This window comes from Balaenoptera ricei, chromosome 10 (genome assembly GCF_028023285.1).
Source record: "Balaenoptera ricei isolate mBalRic1 chromosome 10, mBalRic1.hap2, whole genome shotgun sequence".
Lineage (NCBI taxonomy): Eukaryota > Metazoa > Chordata > Mammalia > Artiodactyla > Balaenopteridae > Balaenoptera > Balaenoptera ricei.
In genome coordinates, this window is record NC_082648.1 from 27,553,124 (window position 1) to 27,572,066 (window position 18,943).

The 18,943-nt window shown below is 37.5% G+C and overlaps 1 protein-coding gene across 2 annotated transcripts in view; it reads left to right on the top strand.

Moving 5' to 3' along the window:
• FGD4 (FYVE, RhoGEF and PH domain containing 4) overlaps positions 1 to 18,943 on the top strand; it is a 214,824-nt gene that overhangs the window by 168,540 nt on the left and 27,341 nt on the right. For both annotated transcript variants that reach the window (XM_059935621.1, XM_059935620.1), the window contains exons 5-8: positions 1,661 to 1,750; positions 3,730 to 3,875; positions 4,333 to 4,489; positions 18,691 to 18,829. In XM_059935621.1, the coding sequence (XP_059791604.1) occupies positions 1,661 to 1,750; positions 3,730 to 3,875; positions 4,333 to 4,489; positions 18,691 to 18,829 (532 nt within the window). The remainder of the gene's footprint in view (positions 1 to 1,660; positions 1,751 to 3,729; positions 3,876 to 4,332; positions 4,490 to 18,690; positions 18,830 to 18,943) is intronic.

Genomic DNA, 18,943 nt, shown 5'->3' on the forward strand with positions numbered 1-18,943 from the left:
TAGAGCGCAGGCTCAGTAGTTGTGGTGCACAGGCTTAGTTGCTCCGCAGCACGTGGTTTCTTCCTGGACCAGGGATCGGCCCTGTGTCCCCTGCACTGGCAGGCGGATTCTTAACCACTGCTGTGCCACCAGGGACATCCCCAGAGCAGAGTTTTAGAAAAATTCCTCATACGATAGTATTCAAGGTGGGTTAGAGCCAAAACAAATAACGGAATCAGTTAATTGGGCAACTATTGATTGGCCTGGGCTTGAGATAAGGTATGAGCAAAACAGGGTGGCAGTGATCAGAGCGTAAAAGATGGATGCTAAAGACAAAATGCCATGAATAGGAGTTGGTGGCTGACTGGATTTTGTGGTAGGGAATTAAGCTTAAAGTAATTTAAGTCAGCTAACTGGAAAGGGATGGAACCATTGCTAGGATGGTAAGGTTGGAGGGTGACGGTAGGATGGAGATTTTACAGAAACGATGAGTTTGGTCTTAGATTGACAACATGTCAAAGTGGTAATAAATGTCCAGCAATAGTTAGTCATGTGAGACTGCTTCTCATTCATTCATTCAGTGATATTTTATTGAGTGCCAGTGTTTTATTGAAGCACTGCAGTAGATAGAAGAGATGGAGCAGTTAACAAGGAAAAAATGTTCCTATCCTCATGGCACTAGCAAGGTTATACAAAGATATTTAAGAGTTAAGTAAATATAAACTGAAGAAATATTAAAGTCTAGATTTAATTAAAAATAATATAGATGGAGGTGGGTGCGAGCATAGGTGAAAGAAGATTAACAATGAGTTGATGTTGGATCTTGGTGATGGACACATGGGGGTTTGTTTTGCTATTTTGTCTACTTTTATATATGATAGAAATTTTTCCATAATAAAGTTTTTTTTAAGGTAAAAAGTTCTGTGCATAGAGCTAATAATTAAACAAGATCTTTGAGAGAATGATAAAAACATGTCCAAAGAGTAGCCTGAGAGAGGTAGGGGGAAAATGAGGAAAGTAAAGTGTCTGGGAAGTAAAAAAGATAAAAGATGTTTCAAGGAAAAGGTGGAAGATAGTGTTGATACAGAGATCAAAGAAGTTATCATAGATTAAATCTAGCTGATTTCTAATTTTCATTTCTGGTTGGATGTTCCTTGATGACTGAAAGGAATTGGGTACCTGAGAAGCTTAAGAAAACTTTTGATGAAACCATTTTTTTTAAATCAATTTTTCAAAAATTTTATTTATTTATTTATTTGTTTGTTTGTTTTTGGCTGCATTGGGTCTTCGTTGCTACAAGCGGGCTTTCTCTAGTTGTGGTGAGCGAGGGCTACTCTTCATTGCGGTGCCCGGGCTTCTCATTGTGGTGGCTTCTTTTGTTTCAGAGCACAGGCTCTAGGTGCATGGGCTTCAATAGTTGTGACACACAGGCTCCGTAGTTGTGGCTTGCGGGCTCTAGAGCGCAGGCTCAGTAGTTGTGGCACATGGGCTTAGTTGCTCCGCGGCATGTGGGATCTTCCCGGACCAGGGCTCGAACCCATGTCCCCTGCACTGGCAGTTGGATTCTTAACCACTGCGCCACCAGGGGAGTCCTTGATGAAACCATTTGATAATATTTATTACTTGAGAAATACTGTCCAAGCTTTATTTCCTAATATGTGAATATCTGTTCTGTTTTCAGGAGACTAATGAGCAAAAACTTCACAAAATAGCCAATGAACTTTTGCTTACAGAAAGAGCTTACGTCAGCCGACTTGACCTCTTAGATCAGGTAATATTTTCCCTTTCAGTATTTTATTTTTTAGCATTATACATCATTTTAACTTAGTAATTTAAGTGTTTTAGAAACTGCAAGAAGGACCTAGCCATTTTTGGCAAGTGAAAGCTACTTCCTCAAGGAGCTCTCTAACATTTTCAGCTCTGTCAGTGAATTCATTAGGTATAAAGGTTTCATAATTCATAAAAAACAGATTGAAGGACTCTCTGTATGAGTCGCAAAATGCCTTTATCTGTGTCTTTCAATCCTAAACACTACTCTGTTTCTTGCCCACTTATTGTGATCCTGAAGGCCGTGTTAGTAAATAGGAGATTCTGCTGTTGACATGAATACATCACTGATTCTTGTCTCACTTGCTGTTCAGCCCTTGTGAATGATCTGAATTGCTGCAGTCATAGGGCCAGAAGGAATTTTGAGAGTTCACTTGTTCGGCCTTGCATAAAACGTTAAAAACAGTGCCAGGTGTAAATATTTGTTGAATATGTGAATAACATTTTGTACTTTCATCATGGTAGATGCTTGTGAATCATCTCAAATATACATTTGCAAAGAAAGTTTTAAAATGCATCATTAAGAATAACTGTTAAACACGATGGCCTCTTAATCCTGTTTCAGTGATAAAAGATCAAGATAATTGGTAGATTGTCTGCTAATACAGACTCCTCTTATTAAAAGATAAAGTTGCCAACTTTGAGTAAATTAGTTGCAAGAAGAGGTCCCGCTATTGCAGTTGGAAAAATGGAACTTCGTGGGAGCAGGCCATCCTTGGCACACCTCTTTATCAGTTCCTAGAGTAGACTACATGCCTGTTAGGGTGAGCCTTAAGGGGCGGGATTAAGACTTGTGTTCTCTGAGACAATGTGTTTGTGACTCACATACTCACTTTCCTAAGAATTTCACCATAAGTCAATCAATTCATGTTGGTTTGTGCCTTTGAAACAATGTTTCTCCTCATGGCGATTACAGACCTGAAACTTTTAGGTATTCCCCTAGTGGAAATGTGTTTTTTCCTCATTGCACTTTTTTTTTTTCTTTCTTTTCTTTTTTCAGCCATATTATCTTGTCAGCTACTGTTGCTGACCTTTTAGAATTTAGTCTTAATTACTAAAATAACCTATTGGAGTCTCTAAGGACATAATTTTGTATTCTTTTTGCCTCCCAAGAAAATGCAATGGAGGTGAATTTAGAAAATAAACAACCATCTGGACATTATGAAAGAACAGACCTCCTTCTGCCTACATTTAACAGAATGGCAATTAAGAGGTATAGTAGCCCTACTGGAGTAAAGCTAAGACTGCAAAACTTTTTTTTACTGTCTTTAAGATACTTGTTATTATGTACAAGAGAAGATCTTTTTATCCTCATTTCTGAGTTTTAAGTTACCATGCATTATTATTTACTAAAGCAGGGAAACATGTGAGAACTGAAATACTCTTTTGTTCATGCATTGACCACATGTTTTTTAAGCACCTTTCCTACTGTGAGAAGTAAATCACAATGTTCTACCTCCCCAAGGAGTGTACAGTTTTAATAGGGAAAATGAGATACATGCTAACAAATTATAATAAAGGGCAATATGTAATATGTGCCATAGAAGTCATTCAAAATATAAGGAGGAGTGGAAAATACCACAATTATTATGCATCTATATAGTTTTCCATCTTTTAACTCTGCCTATGGATAGGAAGGGTAAATCCTGTTACCCTCAACTGGAAATTCTCTGGAACAGAAAAGATTAACATCCCACATAGAGGCATAGCCTAGGTTAGAGTCAAAGCTTCCTAATTCTAATTCCTGGTTCTTCTTAAAGCATATACTAACTCCTACATTTCAAAAATGATTGATGTCTTGAATCACGAACTTTTCCATTTATTCAACAGAAAGTTACTAAGAGCCCACTATGTGCCTTAGCACAGTGCTAGATGGTTGACCAATAAATTTGAAGTAATGTTTGCATTAATTCTCTTATTCAGGTATTTTATTGCAAACTACTGGAAGAAGCAAATCGAGGCTCATTTCCAGCAGAGATGGTGAATAAAATCTTTTCTAATATTTCATCAATAAATGCCTTCCATAGTAAATTCCTATTGCCAGAGCTGGAGAAAAGAATGCAAGAATGGTAAGAGGCATAGATAACAAATAATATATCTAAGGCAGTCATACTAGAAGCTGTGTTATTCAGCTGTTAAATTGAAATAATAATGCTACACAGAGCTGTAAACAAACATTTACGCAAAGATTTTATGTTAAAGATCACTGAAAGACCTTGTGGTACATTTTTGTCTTTAGTTGAAAAAGGTTTCATCTCTCCTTTCCAAACTATAGTTTGATTAGTGGAGACAAGATATTAAGGGTAACCTGGAGCTTCAAGAATTCCAAGAGTAAAGCATCTCTCTTTACTGTGTCATTCCTAAACTCCCTGTAAAAAGGTGCTTTTTCGCTCTCTACCAATCTCATAGCAAAGTGGATCTGACAAAGCTCAGGGTATGTGTAGAAAGTGATTACTTCATTTGGAGTCCTCTTAATTCACTCATTCTATAAGAAATCTTAACAACTTGTTTCTATGTTTTATACAGGGAAACTACCCCTAGAATTGGTGACATCCTTCAGAAATTGGCCCCATTCCTTAAGATGTATGGAGAATATGTGAAGGGATTTGATAACGCAATGGAATTGGTTAAAAACATGACAGAGCGTATTCCCCAGTTCAAATCAATAATTGAAGAAATTCAGGTAATAGGACTCTTTTGTTCAAGGCTATAATTACTTTTTCTGTACAAATCATAAGGTCTTCTAGATCTAAAATTTAGATTGAGAGATTTGAGACACCTGGCCAAATTCCATTCTGGTCTGAATTATGCAGAAATCATCTCTGCAAAGTTAAAATATTTATTGAACATGTGCAAATACTGAACAGTGAATTCTCCATTTGCTTTTGAGGCAAGGAGAGTCTGGCTTTATCAGGGTCCACATTAATTTACAAAGTAAGTTCCCATTCAGCTCTGTGTCTCTCTTGCTTGCTTTCAGAGGTTGAGATGTTGGAATGACTATAAATGAATATAAAGAATGATTGCTATAAACCCTGACATTTTGGAAACATAATTACAGTTGACCCTTGAACAACATAAGGGTTATGGGTGCTGATCCCCAATGTGTTTGAAAATCCCAGGATAAGTTTACTGTCAGCCCTCCATATCCGTGGTTATGAATCATGAATTCAACCAACCATGGATTATGTAGTACTGTAGTATGCATTTGCTGAAAAAAAAAATGTGCATATAAGTTGACCTGTGCGGTTCAAACCCATGTTCAAGGATCAACTGTTTTCTGTTTTATTTCATTTTGGGGTTTTTTTTTTTGGTCATTTTATATATGTGTCCTGACTTTTAAAATTTCATCAAACCTGGATAATACATTTTAATAATATCATAGTAATTTCTGTTTGATTCTCTAGTCAAAACTGTTAATCATTTCTTTGCTAAAGTTTAAATATTGAAAAGGAATTCTTTAGATCACATAAGGTTATTTGGGTGGGGATTCTTTTGCTCCTTGACTGCCTTCTTTTGTGTTACATAAATATGTATATATTTATTTTTTATAAATTTATTTTATTTATTTATTTATTTTTGGCTGCATTGGGTCTTCGTTGCTGTGCGCGGGCTTTCTCCAGTTGCGGTGAGCGGGGGCAACTCTTTGTTGAGGTGCGTGGGCTTCTCATTGCAATGGCTTCTACTGTTGCAGAGCATGGACTCCAGGAGCACAGGCTTCAGTAGTTGTGGCTCGCAGGCTCTCGAGTGCCGGCTCAGCAGTTGTGGCACACAGGCCCAGCTGCTCCATGGCATGTGGGATCTTCCTGCACCAGGGCTCGAACCCGTGTCCCCTACATTGGCAGGTGGACTCCCAACCACTGCGCCACCAGGGAAGCCCCTGTGTTACATAAATATTTTTATATGTGTTTTAAACTCATTAATATAGTGAAATGATCACTGTTTTGTACGATTTTATGTCTTTTAAAGAAGTTAAGAGAATATTAAAAAAGATATATTTATGCAAATCAATGTGATGCTGACAACATCAACAAAAGAAAAGACAAAAACCACATGATCATCTCAATAGATGCAGAAAAAGCATTTGATAAAATGCAACATCCATTCATGATAAAAACTCTTACCAAAACGGGTATTGAAGGAACATATCTCAACATAATAAAAACTATTTATGAAAAACCCACAGCCAGCATAACACGCAACGGTGAAAAGCTTGAAAGCCTTCCCACTAAAATCTGGAGCAAGACAATGATGCCCATTCTCACCACTTCTATTCAACATAGTATTGGAAGTCCTAGCCACAGCAATCAGACAAGAAAAAGAAATAAAAGGTATCCAAATTGGAAGAGAAGTGGTAAAATTGTCATTATATGCATATGACATGATACTATATATAGAAAACCCTTAAAGACTCCACACAGAAACTACTAGAAACTGATAAACGAATTCAGCAACATAGCAGGATACAAGATTAACATACATAAATCTGTTGCATTTCTTTACACTAACAATGAAATATCAAAAAGGGAAAATAAAAAAACAATCCCTTTTAAAATTGCAGCAAAAAAAAAAAATACTTAGGAATAAAACCTGACGAAGGAGGTAAAAGATTTATATGCTGAGAATTATAAAACATTGATAAAGGAAATTGAAGATGATTCAAAGAAATGGAAAACTATCCCATGCTCTTGGATTGGAAAAATTAATATTGTTAAAATAGCCATACTACCGGAAGTAGTCTACAGGTTTAATACAATCCCTATCAAAATACCCATGACATTTTTTACAGAACTAGAACAAATAATCCTAAAATTTATATGGAACCATAAAAGACCCAGAATTGCCAAAGCAATCCTGAGGAAAAAGAAGAAAGTTGGGGGCATAACCCTCTGAGACTTCAGACAATACTATAAAGCTACAATAATCAAAACAGTGTGATATTGGTATAAAAACAGACATGTGGATCAATGGAACAGAATAGAGAGCCCAGAAATAAGCCCACACACCTATGGTCAGTTAATCTTCGACAAAGGAGACAAAAATATACAATGGAGAAAAAACAGTCTCTTCAGCAATTGGTGTTGGGAAACCTGAACAGCTGCATGTAAATCAATGAAGTTAGAACACACCCTCACACCATACACAAAAATAAATTCAAAATGGCTTAAAGACTTAAATATAAGACATGACACCATAAAACTCCTAGAAGAGAATATAGCAAAACATTCTCTGACAGAAATTGTACCAGTGTTTTCTTAGGTCAGTCTCCTGAGGCAATAAAAATAAAAGCAAAAATAAACAAATGGGACCTAGTCAAACTTATAAGCTTTTGCACAGCAAAGGAAACTGTAAGCAAAATGAAGAGATAGCCTATGGACTGGGAGAAAATATTTGCAAATGGTACAACCGACAAGGGCTTAATTTCCAAAATATACAAATGACTCATACAACTCAATGACAAAAAAGCAAACAACCCAATCAAAAAATGGGCAGATGACCTAAATAGACATTTCTCCAAAGAAGACATACAGATGGCCAAAAGGCACATAAAAAGATGATCAACATCACTAATTATTAGAGAAATGCAAATCAAAATTACAGTGAGGTATCATCTCACACCAGTCAGAATGGCCATCATTTAAAAGTCTACAAATAAATGCTGGAGAGGATGTGGAAAAAAGGGAACCCTCCAACACTGTTGGTGGGGATGTAAATTGGTGCAGCCAGTATGGAGAATAGTATGGAGGTTCCTTAAAAAACTTAGAGTAACCATATGATCCAGCAATCCCACTCCTGGGCGTATATCCAGAGACAACTCTAATTCGAAAAGATACATGCACCCCAATGTTCATAGCAGCACTATTTACAATAGCCAAGACATGGAAGCAACTTAAATGTCCATCGACAGTTGAATGGATAAAGAGGATGTAGTATATATACACAGTGGAATACTACTCAGCCATAAAAGTGAATGAAATAATGTCATCTGTGGCAACATGGATGGACCTAGAGATTATCATACTAAGTGAAGTAAGTCAGAAAGAGAAAGACAAATACCATATGACATCACTTATATGTGGAATCTAAAATATGACACAAATGAACTTATTTACGAAACAAACAGACTCAAAGACATAGAAAACAAGCTTATGGTTACCAAAGAGGAAAGGGGGGTGCGGGAGGGATAAATTAGGAGTTTGGGATTAGCAGATACAAACTACTATATATAAAATAGATAAGCAACAAGGTCCTACTGTATAGCACCAGGAAATATATTCAATATCCTGTGATAAACCATAATGGAAAAGAATATGGATAGAGAATATATATGTGTAACTGAATCACTTTGCTGTACACCAGAAACTAACACAACATTGTAAATCAACTATTCTTCAATTTGAAAAAAGAAAAAAGTCTACAAATATGTTTTTAACCCGTATATTTACCATTTCTGGAATAAGTTCCTTTCAGTATGAAAATGATGTGTTTCTTGTGAGGTAGAGTGAATAGCAATGAATTTTCTTGGGCTTTGTTTATTTGGAAAATATTTTTTTCTTCACTATTGAATGATAGCATTGCTAGACACAGAATTCTTGGCTGATAGCTTTTTTCTTTCAGCAATTTGAATGTCATTTCACTGCTTTCTGTCCTCCCTTGTGTCAGATGAGAAGTTAGCCCTTAATTGTATTGACAGTCCCCTGTATGTAATGAATCGCTTTTCTCTTGCTGCTTTCAAAGTTTTCTCTTTGTTTTTGGCTTTTAATAGTTTGAAAATGATGTGGATCTTTTTTGTATTTATCCTGCTTGGAGTAGATTGAGCTTCTTGGTTGTGTAGATTTTTTTAAATCAGTTTGAGAAGTTTTCAGCCATTGTTTCTTTGAATTTCATATTTTCATTACCCAAGTTTCTTTCTTTTTTTTTTTTAAATTTATGTATTTATTTATTTTTGGCTGCGCTGGGTCTTCGTTGCTGTGCACAGGCTTTCTCTAGTTGTGGCGAGCAGGGGCTACTCTTCGTTGAGGTGTGTGGGCTTCTCATTGTGGTGGCTTCTCTTGTTGCGGAGCACGGACTCTAGGCACGCAGGCTTCAGTAACAGGCTTTGGTGCGTGGGCTCAGTAGTTGTGGCTCGTGGGCTCTAGAGCGCAGGCTCAGTAGTTGTGGCACACGAGCTTAGTTGCTCAGCATCATGTGGGATCTTCCCGGACCAGGGCTTGAACCCATGTCCCCTGCATTGGCAGGTGGATTCTTAACCACTGCTCCACCAGGGAAGTCCCATTATGTGAGTTTCTGAGACCTGTTCACTTTTCTTCCTTTTTTCTCTTTGTTCTTTAGACTGTATGATTTCAATTAATATGCCTTCAAGTTGATTGATTCTTCTGCCATCTTATTTCTGCTGTTGAGTCTCTGGGGTGAATTTTTCATTTCAGTTATAGTACTTTTCAACTCCAGAATTTTCATTTGGTTCTTTTTTATACTGTCTGATTCCTCCTTGAAAATTGCTATGTATGCATGTATTGTTGTTATACTTTTCATGTTCTTCAAATATGATTACCTTTATTTCTTTGAACATACATATAATAGCTGTGTTGACACCTTTGCTACATCCAGTATCTAAGTTCACTCAGAGACAATTTTATTTGACTGCCTTTTTTCTTCAGTGTAGGTTAATACTTCACTATTTATTTGAATATCTCTTTTTTTTTTGCTGAATATTGGACATTATAATTTGTTTATTTATTTTTGGCTGCGTTGGGTCTTTGTTGCTGCGCGTGGGCTTTCTCTAGTTGTGGCGAGTGGGAGCTACTCTTCGTTGAGGGCATGGGCTTCTCATTGCGGTGACTTCTTTTGTTGCAGAGCACGGGCTCTAGGCGCGCAGGCTTCAGTAGTTGTGGTGCATGGGCTTAGTTGCTCTGCGGCATGTGGCATCTTCCCGGACCAGGGCTCAAACCCGTGTCCCCTGCATTGGCAGGCAGATTCTTTTTTTTGTTTTGTTTTGTTTTGTTTTGTTTTGTTTTGTTTTTGTTTTTAAGATTTTTAGAAATTTCATGTGATGTCTGAAACATTTATATTAACATATTTCCATACAAATAACCCAATGAAAGTTTAGTATTAGTTGTTTTGTTTGTTTGTTTTTTTATACTGCAGGTTCTTATTCGGCATCAATTTTATACACATCACTGTATACATGTCAATCCCAATCGCCCAATTCAGCACACCACCATCCCCACCCCACCGCAGTTTTCCCCCCTTGGTGTCCATATGTCCATTCTCTACATCTGTGTCTCAACTTCTGCCCTGCAAACCGGCTCATCTGTACCATTTTTCTAGGTTCCACATACATGCATTAATATACGATATTTGTTTTTCTCTTTCTGACTTACTTCACTCTGTATGACAGTCTCTAGATCCATCCACGTCTCAACAAATGACTCAATTTCGTTCCTTTTTATGGCTGAGTAATATTCTATTGTATATATGTCCCACAAATTCTTTATCCATTCGTCTGTTGATGGGCATTTAGGTTGCTTCCATGACCTGGCTATTGTAAATAGTGCTGCAATGAACATTCAGGTGCATGTGTCTTTTTGAATTACGGTTTTCTCTGGGTATATGCCCAGTAGTGGGATTGCTGGGTCATATGGTAATTCTATTTTTAGTTTTTTAAGGAACCTCCATATTGTTCTCCATAGTGGCTGTATCAATTTACATTCCCACCAACAGTGCAAGAGGGTTCCCTTTTCTCCACACCCTCTCCAGCATTTGTTGTTTGTAGATTTTCTGATGATGCCCATTCTAACAGGAGTGAGGTGATACCTCATTGTAGTTTTGATTTGCATTTCTCTAATAATTAGTGATGTTGAGCATCTTTTCATGTACTTCGTGGCCGTCTGTATGTCTTCTTTGGAGAAATGTCTATTTAGGTCTTCTGCCCATTTTTGGATTGGGGTGTTTGTTTCTTTAATATTGAGCTGAATGAGCTGTTTATATATTTTGGAGATTAATCCTTTGTCCGTTGATTCATTTGCAAATATTTTCTCCCATTCTGAGGGTTGTCTTTTCGTCTTGTTTATGGTTTCCTTTGCTGTGCAAAAGCTTTGAAGTTTCATTATGTCCCACTTGTTTATTTTTGTTTTTATTTCCATTACTCTAGGAGGTGGATCAAAAAAGATCTTGCTGTGATTTATGTCAAAGAGTGTTCTTCCTATGTTTTCCTCTAAGAGTTTTATAGTGTCCAGTCTTATATTTAGGTCTCTAATCCATTTTGAGTTTATTTTTGTGTATGGTGTTAGGGAGTATTCTAATTTCATTCTTTTACATGTAGCTGTCCAGTTTTCCCAGCACCACTTATTGAAGAGACTGTCTTTTCTCCATTGTATATCTTTGCCTCCTTTGTCATAGATTAGTTGACCATAGGTGCGTGGGTTAATCTCTGGGCTTTCTATCTTGTTCCATTGATCTATGTTTCTGTTTTTGTGCCAGTACCATATTGTCTTGATTACTGTAGCTTTGTAGTATAGTCTGAAGTCAGGGAGTCTGATTCCTCCAGCTCCATTTTTTTGCCTCAAGACTGCTTTGGCTATTCGGGGTCTTTTGTGTCTCCATACAAATTTTAAGATGACTTGTTCTAGCTCCGTAAAAAATGCCATTGGTAATTTGATAGGGATTGCATTGAATCTGTAGATTGCTTTGGGTAGTATACTCATTTTCACAATGTTGATTCTTCCAATCCAAGAACATGGTATATCTCTCCATCTGTTGGTATCACCTTTAATTTCTTTCATCAGTGTCTTATAGTTTTCTGCATACAGGTCTTTTGTCTCCCTAGGTAGGTTTATTTCTAGGTATTTTATTCTTTTTGTTGCAATGGTAAATAGAAGTGTTTCCATAATTTCTCTTTCAGATTTTTCATCATTCGTGTATAGGAATGCAAGAGATTTCTGTGCATTAATTTTGTATCCTGCAACTTTACCCTATTCATTAATTAGCTCTAGCAGTTTTCTGGTGGCAGTTTTAGGATTCTCTATATATAGTATCATGTCATCCGCAAACAGTGACAGTTTTACTTCTTCTTTTCCAATTTGTATTCCTTTTATTTCTTTTTCTTCTCTGATTGCTGTGGCTAGGACTTCCAGAACTATGTTGAATAATAGTGGTGAGAGTGGACATCCTTGTCTCGTTCCTGATCTTAGAGGAAATGCTTTCAGTTTTTCACCATTGAGAATGATGTTTGCTGTGGGTTTGTCATATATGGCCTTTATTATGTTGAGGTAGGTTCCCTCTATGCCCACTTTCTGGAGAGTTTTTATCAGAAATGGGTGTTGAATTTTGTCAAAAGCTTTTTCTGCATCTATTGAGACGATCATATGGTTTTTCTTCTTCAGTTTGTTAATATGGTGTATCACATTGATTGATTTGCGTATATTGAAGAATCCTTGCATCCCTGGGATAAATCCCACTTGATCGTGGGGTATGATCCTTTTAATGTATTGTTGGATTCTGTTTGCTAGTATTTTGTTGAGGATTTTTGCATCTATATTCATCAGTGATATTGGTCTGTAATTTTCTTTTTTTGTAGTATCTTTGTCTGGTTTTGGTATCAGGGTGATGGTGGCCTCATAGAATGAGTTTGGGAGTGTTCCTTCCTCTGCAATTTTTTGGAAGAGTTTGAGAAGGATAGGTGTTAGCTCTTCTCTAAATGTTTGATAGAATTCACCTGTGAAGCCGTCTGGTCCTGGACTTTTGTTTGTTGGAACATTTTTAATCACAGTTTCAATTTCATTACTTGTGATTGGTCTGTTCATATTTTCTATTTCTTCCTGGTTCAGGCTTGGAAGGTTATACCTTTCTAAAAATTTGTCCATTTCTTCCAGGTTGTCCATTTTATTGGCATAAAGTTGCTTGTAGTAGTCTCTTAGGATGCTTTGTATTTCTGCAGTGTCTGTTGTAACTTCTCCGTTTTCATTTCTGATTTTATTGATTTGAGTCCTCTCCCTCTTTTTCTTGATGAGTCTGGCTAATGGTTTATCAATTTTGTTTATCTTCTCAAAGAACCAGCTTTTAGTTTTATTGATCTTCGCTATTGTTTTCTTTGTTTCTATTTCATTTATTTCTGCTCTGATCTTTATGATTTCTTTCCTTCTGCTAACTTTGGGTTTTGTTTGTTCTTCTTCCTCTAGTTTCTTTAGGTGTAAGGTTAGATTGTTTACTTGAGATTTTTCTTGTTTCTTGAGGTAGGCTTGTATAGCTATAAATTCCCTCTTAGAACTGCTTTTGCTGCATCCCATAGGTTTTGGGTCGTCGTGTTTTCATTGTCATTTGTCTCTAGGTATTTTTTGATTTCCTCTTTGATTTCTTCAGTGATCTCTTGGTTATTTAGTAACGTATTGTTTAGCCTCCATGTGTTTGTCTTTTTTACGTTTTTTTCCCTGTAATTCATTTCTAATCTCATAGCATTGTGGTCAGAAAAGATGCTTGATATGATTTCAATTTTCTTAAATTTACTGAGGCTTGATTTGTGACCCAAGATGTGATCTATCCTGGAGAATGTTCCATGCGCACTTGAGAAGAACATGTAATCTGCTGTTTTTGGATGGAATGTCCTATATATATCAATTAAATCTATCTGGTCTATTGTGTCATTTAAAGCTTCTGTTTCCTTATTTATTTTCATTTTGGATGATCTGTCCATTGGTGTAAGTGAAGTGTTAAAGTCCCCCACTATTATTGTGTTACTGTCGATTTCCTCTTTTATAGCTGTTAGCAGTTGCCTTATGTATTGAGGTGCTCCTATGTTGGATGCATATATATTTATAATTGTTATATCTTCTTCTTGGATTGATCCCTTGATCATTATGTAGTGTCCTTCCTTGTTTCTTGTAACATTCTTTATTTTAAAGTCCATTTTATCTGATATGAGTATAGCTACTCCAGCTTTCTTTTGATTTCCATTTGCATGGAATATCTTTTTCCATCCCCTCACTTTCAGTCTGTATGTGTCCCTAGGTCTAAAGTGGGTCTCTTGTAGACAGCATATATATGGGTCTTGTTTTTGTATCCATTCAGCCAATCTATGTCTTTTGGTTGGGGCCTTTAATCCATTCACGTTTAAGGTAATTATTGATATGTATGTTCCTATGACCATTTTCTTAATTGTTTTGGGTTTGTTTTTGTAGGTCCTTTTCTTCTCTTGTGTTTCCCACTTAGAGAAGTTCCTTTAGCATTTGTTGTAGAGCTGGTTTGGTGGTGCTGAATTCTCTTAGCTTTTGCTTGTCTGTAAAGCTTTTGATTTCTCCATCAAATCTAAATGAGATCCTTGCCGGGTAGAGTAATCTTCGTTGTAGGTTCTTCCCTTTCATCACTTTAAGTATATCATGCCACTCCCTTCTGGCTTGCAGAGTTTCTGCTGAGAAATCAGCTGTTAACCTTATGGGAGTTCCCTTGTATGTTATTTGTCGTTTTTCCGTTGCTGCTTTCAATAATTTTTCTTTGTCTTTAATTTTTGCCACTTTGATTACTATGTGTCTCGGCGTGTTTCTCCTTGGGTTTATCCTGTATGGGACTCTCTGTGCTTCCTGGACTTGGGTGGCTATTTCCTTTCCCATGTTAGGGAAGTTTTCGACTATAATCTCTTCAAATATTTTCTCTGGTCCTTTCTCTCTCTCTTCTCCTTCTGGGACCCCTATAATGCGAATGTTGTGGCGTTTAATGTTGTCCCAGAGGTCTCTTAGGCTGTCTTCATTTCTTTTCATTCTTTTTTCTTTAGTCTGTTCCACAGCAGTGAATTCCACCATTCTGTCTTCCAGGTCACTTATCCGTTCTTCTGCCTCAGTTATTCTGCTATTGATTCCTTCTAGTGTAGTTTTCATTTCAGTTATTGTATTGGTCATCTCTGTTTGTTTATTCTTTAATTCTTCTAGGTCTTTGTTAATCGTTTCTTGCATCTTCTCAATCTTTGCCTCCATTCTTATTCCGAGGTCCTGGATCATCTTCACTATCATTATTCTGAATTCTTTTTCTGGAAGGTTGCCTATCTCCACTTCATTTAGTTGTTTTTCTGGGGTTTTTTCTTGTTCCTTCATCTGGTACATAGCCCTCTGCGTTTTCATCTTGTCTATCTTTCTGTAACTGTGGTTTTTGGTCCACAGGCTGCAGGATTGTAGTTCTTCTTGCTTCTGCTGTCTGCCCTCTCGGCAGGCAGATTCTTAACCGCTGTGCCACCAGGGAAGCCCTGGACATTTTAGATAACCTATTTTGTGGGAACTCTAGATTCGGATTTTCCCTACTGAGAGTGGCTGTGGTTACTTTTGTTTTTTTGTTTGTTTGTTTATTAACTTGCTTAGACTAAATCTATGAACTTTATCTCTCCTCTGGTATGCAGCCACTAATGTCTCTATTCAGTTTTTTGTTGAATATTCTTGTGTTTGTATGTGATCTTGGCTTTATAGGGGTTGCCCCTATATCTGTGTAGGTTAAAGATCAAACAGTTATTAAACACAGGTGCTTAACTACCTAGATCCAGTTAGCTTCTCTCCTCTGCTGATGGCCCTATAAGTGTGTGTGGAGGGGCACACACTTATTTAAAGATCAGGCCATTTCCAAGTCCTTGTGGCCCTTTCACATCTCCTGTCTGTATCTTCTGTCTGCATCTCCACAACCTCAGAGTGGCCAGGAGATTGCTGCCTTGGGCTCTCTTCTGTCTCTGCTGGTTATTCACACAGCCTCAGCCAAGGAAATGATTGTCCGACCACAACAGAGCTTCAGGCTATTAAAGTCATTGGTCTTCCCCACTTGCCCACCTCAGAGACCATCACTTCCACTGACAGTGTTGCTGGGCATATGGTTCACCGCTCTAAATCAAATGAGCCCTCTTAACTTCAGCAGAGAAACCTCCAGTCCTCACAGCCTGCCCCACCTTTGCAGAATCTTCACATTGACTGAGCTGGGGGAGGAAGAGGTGCAGCCCCAGGCCAGAATACCACAGCTTCTTACTGTTCTTACCCAAAGTTCAGCAGTTTTTAAAAGAAACACTTTTCAGATTGTTTTGTGCCTTTGGTCAATTTCCAAAGTGCTGAAATGATTGTTGTTGTTTAAATCAATTTTATCCAGCTTTAAAGTTGCTTTTTATTTTTTTTTTAATTTTTATTGGAGTATAGTTGCTTTACAACATTGTGTTAGTTTCTACTGTGCAGCAAAGTGAATCAGCTGTATGTATACATATATCCCCTCTTTTTTGGGTTTCCTTCCCGTCTAGGTCACCACGGAGCATTGAGTAGAGGTCCCAGTGCTATAGTAGCTTCTCATTATAAAGTTGCTTTTTAAAGGGAGGATTTTGCCAGTCTACTCACTCAGCCATAGCCAAAAGTCTTGTTTTTCCCCTTCACTCCTTTTTTTGAACATCTCTTTTCTCTCATGATTAAGCATTCATCTACCTTTCTGAATACTGGCTCGTTCTTTGGTTCTTTCACTAACCCCTTTTGCTAATATTTAAATGTGGGCAGAATACAAGGTTTTTGCCCTTCATAATCTTCTTTCTCTCCACACTCTCAGTGACATCATAGTTTCCCAAGCCTTTAACCATCATGTCATACAGATGCTTATAGGGTCATTATTTCTAGTATATTCCTCTACCCCTGAACTCCAGTTACAAAATGCTGAGTGCTGGCTACAAAATTCTGTATGAACATCTTGTTGTCAATACAAAGTCAACATGTTCCATTCCTGTCTTTAGCTTACAGACTTTTTTTCCACTTGACCTTTTGTGCCTTGCACAGAGTAGCTTGTGGTTATGTGATTGGATTTATCACATAGCACCAATATTCTTTTATTCACCAGAATTTGACCACTTGGCTTTATCTTTGATTTGTCACTTTTCCTCATTCTCTGTGTGTGTCCATTTGCCTGTTAGATAATATTTTCAAGGGACTTAGCATGGAGCTTGTTGCATAGTAAGTGCTCACTACACGATGGTGGTCATTATCATTGTTTCATCAAATATTAAAACTATCTCAGCAATGTCTGTCTTCTCCATATTATGAGGAACGGATGGAGTTGTGAAAGGAATGGTAGACTGAGAATCAACTAACCTAGTTTAGGATTCTAGTCTGCCACTTAGAGCCACTTGACCTTAGAAAACTCCCCTAACTTTTCTGAGCCAGTTTCTTCATGTAAAAATTTGGGGATCAGTAATATTTTCATGGAGAGATATATATATGCGTGTGTGTATATATATACCATAGTCTTGCTGGAGAAAATCAAATGCAATAAGTAAACTTATAATATTAATATCTTACACTTTATTAAGGAAAGCCATTAACCCTCAGCTTCCATGCTAATTTCAGGCTCTTTTTACTTTTCTCCTGGTCTACAATAACTTCCAAACTAGTTTCCCCACATCTGCCTAAAGCCACATTGCTGTAGATTAATCTTAATAGCTGTCATATCTAATGATATCACTCCCCTGCATGAAAACCTGCATTAGATGAAGTAAATCTAAACCCAGCTTGACATTATTGCCCCAGATTACCTTTTCTTCCTCATCCCCTATTTCCCTATAAGTATCTTATTTCCGAGCAGAACTCAACTGCCCCCTTTCACTAAACATGCTTCATGCCCCACTGTTTTGGGCCTGTTCTCCAAGGTCCCTCTTCCTGCACTTACCCCCTGGTAATTTCCCTGCCCAAAGCCTGACCTCACCTGAGTTCATGTGTAAATATTCCATTCTCTATGAAGCTTTTAGTTTCTTGTTTGCTTTGAATGCAAACATCATGTCTTAATACAACATTTTTTACCCTGCAGTGCCCTAATCATGGTCATTAATAAATATATTAAGGGGGTTTCTGCTTTGTTTAATATGAACAGGAACACATCTTATTTTTCAAGTAATCTTTTTTCTCTCCTTCCATGTTGACAGCTTACTGAAAGCATGTTCTATAGACTCAATTTTGCCCTAAGCAAAGGAGATCTGTTTAGAGTTTGGTTTCTAATGGAAAAGAATGCCATGACCTAATGAAAAATTAAAATTTTCTTATCTTGTCACTTTTCTACATGTGGAGTCTTTTTTAAGTTCAAAGGAAATGACATTTATGGTAGCCTTATTATGAAATAGTTTCTGCTGAGTCCAGAGTCATTTAATGCAGTATTACTTAGTGAACCTCATTAAATAGATGCTTCTTTTAAAAATCTCTGGAGTATGATTTAATAATGTGACCTGACAAACCCTTGTAGTGACTAATTGAAGTGGATGCCATCAATCTGGAAATTTCTTGCTTCAAATTCTACTTGATTTTTCTTTCTGTTCTTAACACTAGATTGGTGGTCCTCAAACTTTAATGGAAGAATTGGAGGTGTTTTTATGCATATGCCCAGGCTGTGGCCTCAAAACTGTGGTTTCATAGATTGCGTTGGGGTTCAGAATTTCCTTTTTTTTTAATAAATTTATTTATTTATTTATTTATTTTTGGCTGTGTTGGGTCTTCGTTTCTGTGCGAGGGCTTTCTCCAGTTGCGGCAAGCAGGGGCCACTCTTCATCGCGGTGCACGGGCCTCTCACTATCGCAGCCTCTCTTGTTGCAGGGCACAGGCTCCAGACGCGCAGGCTCAATAGTTGTGGCTCACGGGCCTAGTTGCTCTGCGGCATGTGGGATCTTCCCAGACCAGGGCTCGAACCCGTGTCCCCTGCATTGGCAGGCAGATTCTCAAACACTGCGCCACCAGGGAAGCCAGAATTTCCATTTTTAATAGCATCCCAGGTATATCTAATGCAGGTGATGCACAGACCACACTTTGTAGGGAAATGCTGCCCTTAATGAAAATTCTATGTTACGTTGAATTGTTTTAGACTGGCTAACCTAATTTTTAAATCTTTTTTAAAAAACCTTTCTCATTACAGAAACAGAAGATCTGTGGGAGCTTGACTTTGCAGCATCACATGCTAGAACCTGTTCAGCGGATTCCCCGGTATGAGATGCTCCTTAAGGACTACCTAAGGAAATTGCCTCCTGGTTCTCCGGACTGGAATGATGCTAAAAGTAAATACTCCTCCCCACCCCCGCCCCGCCCCTGCTTTCCATTATGGGATAATATAGTGGCCAAGTAGGCTTGTGATTTCAAAGTGAGATAGGTCTCATAGCCACTTTAGTAAA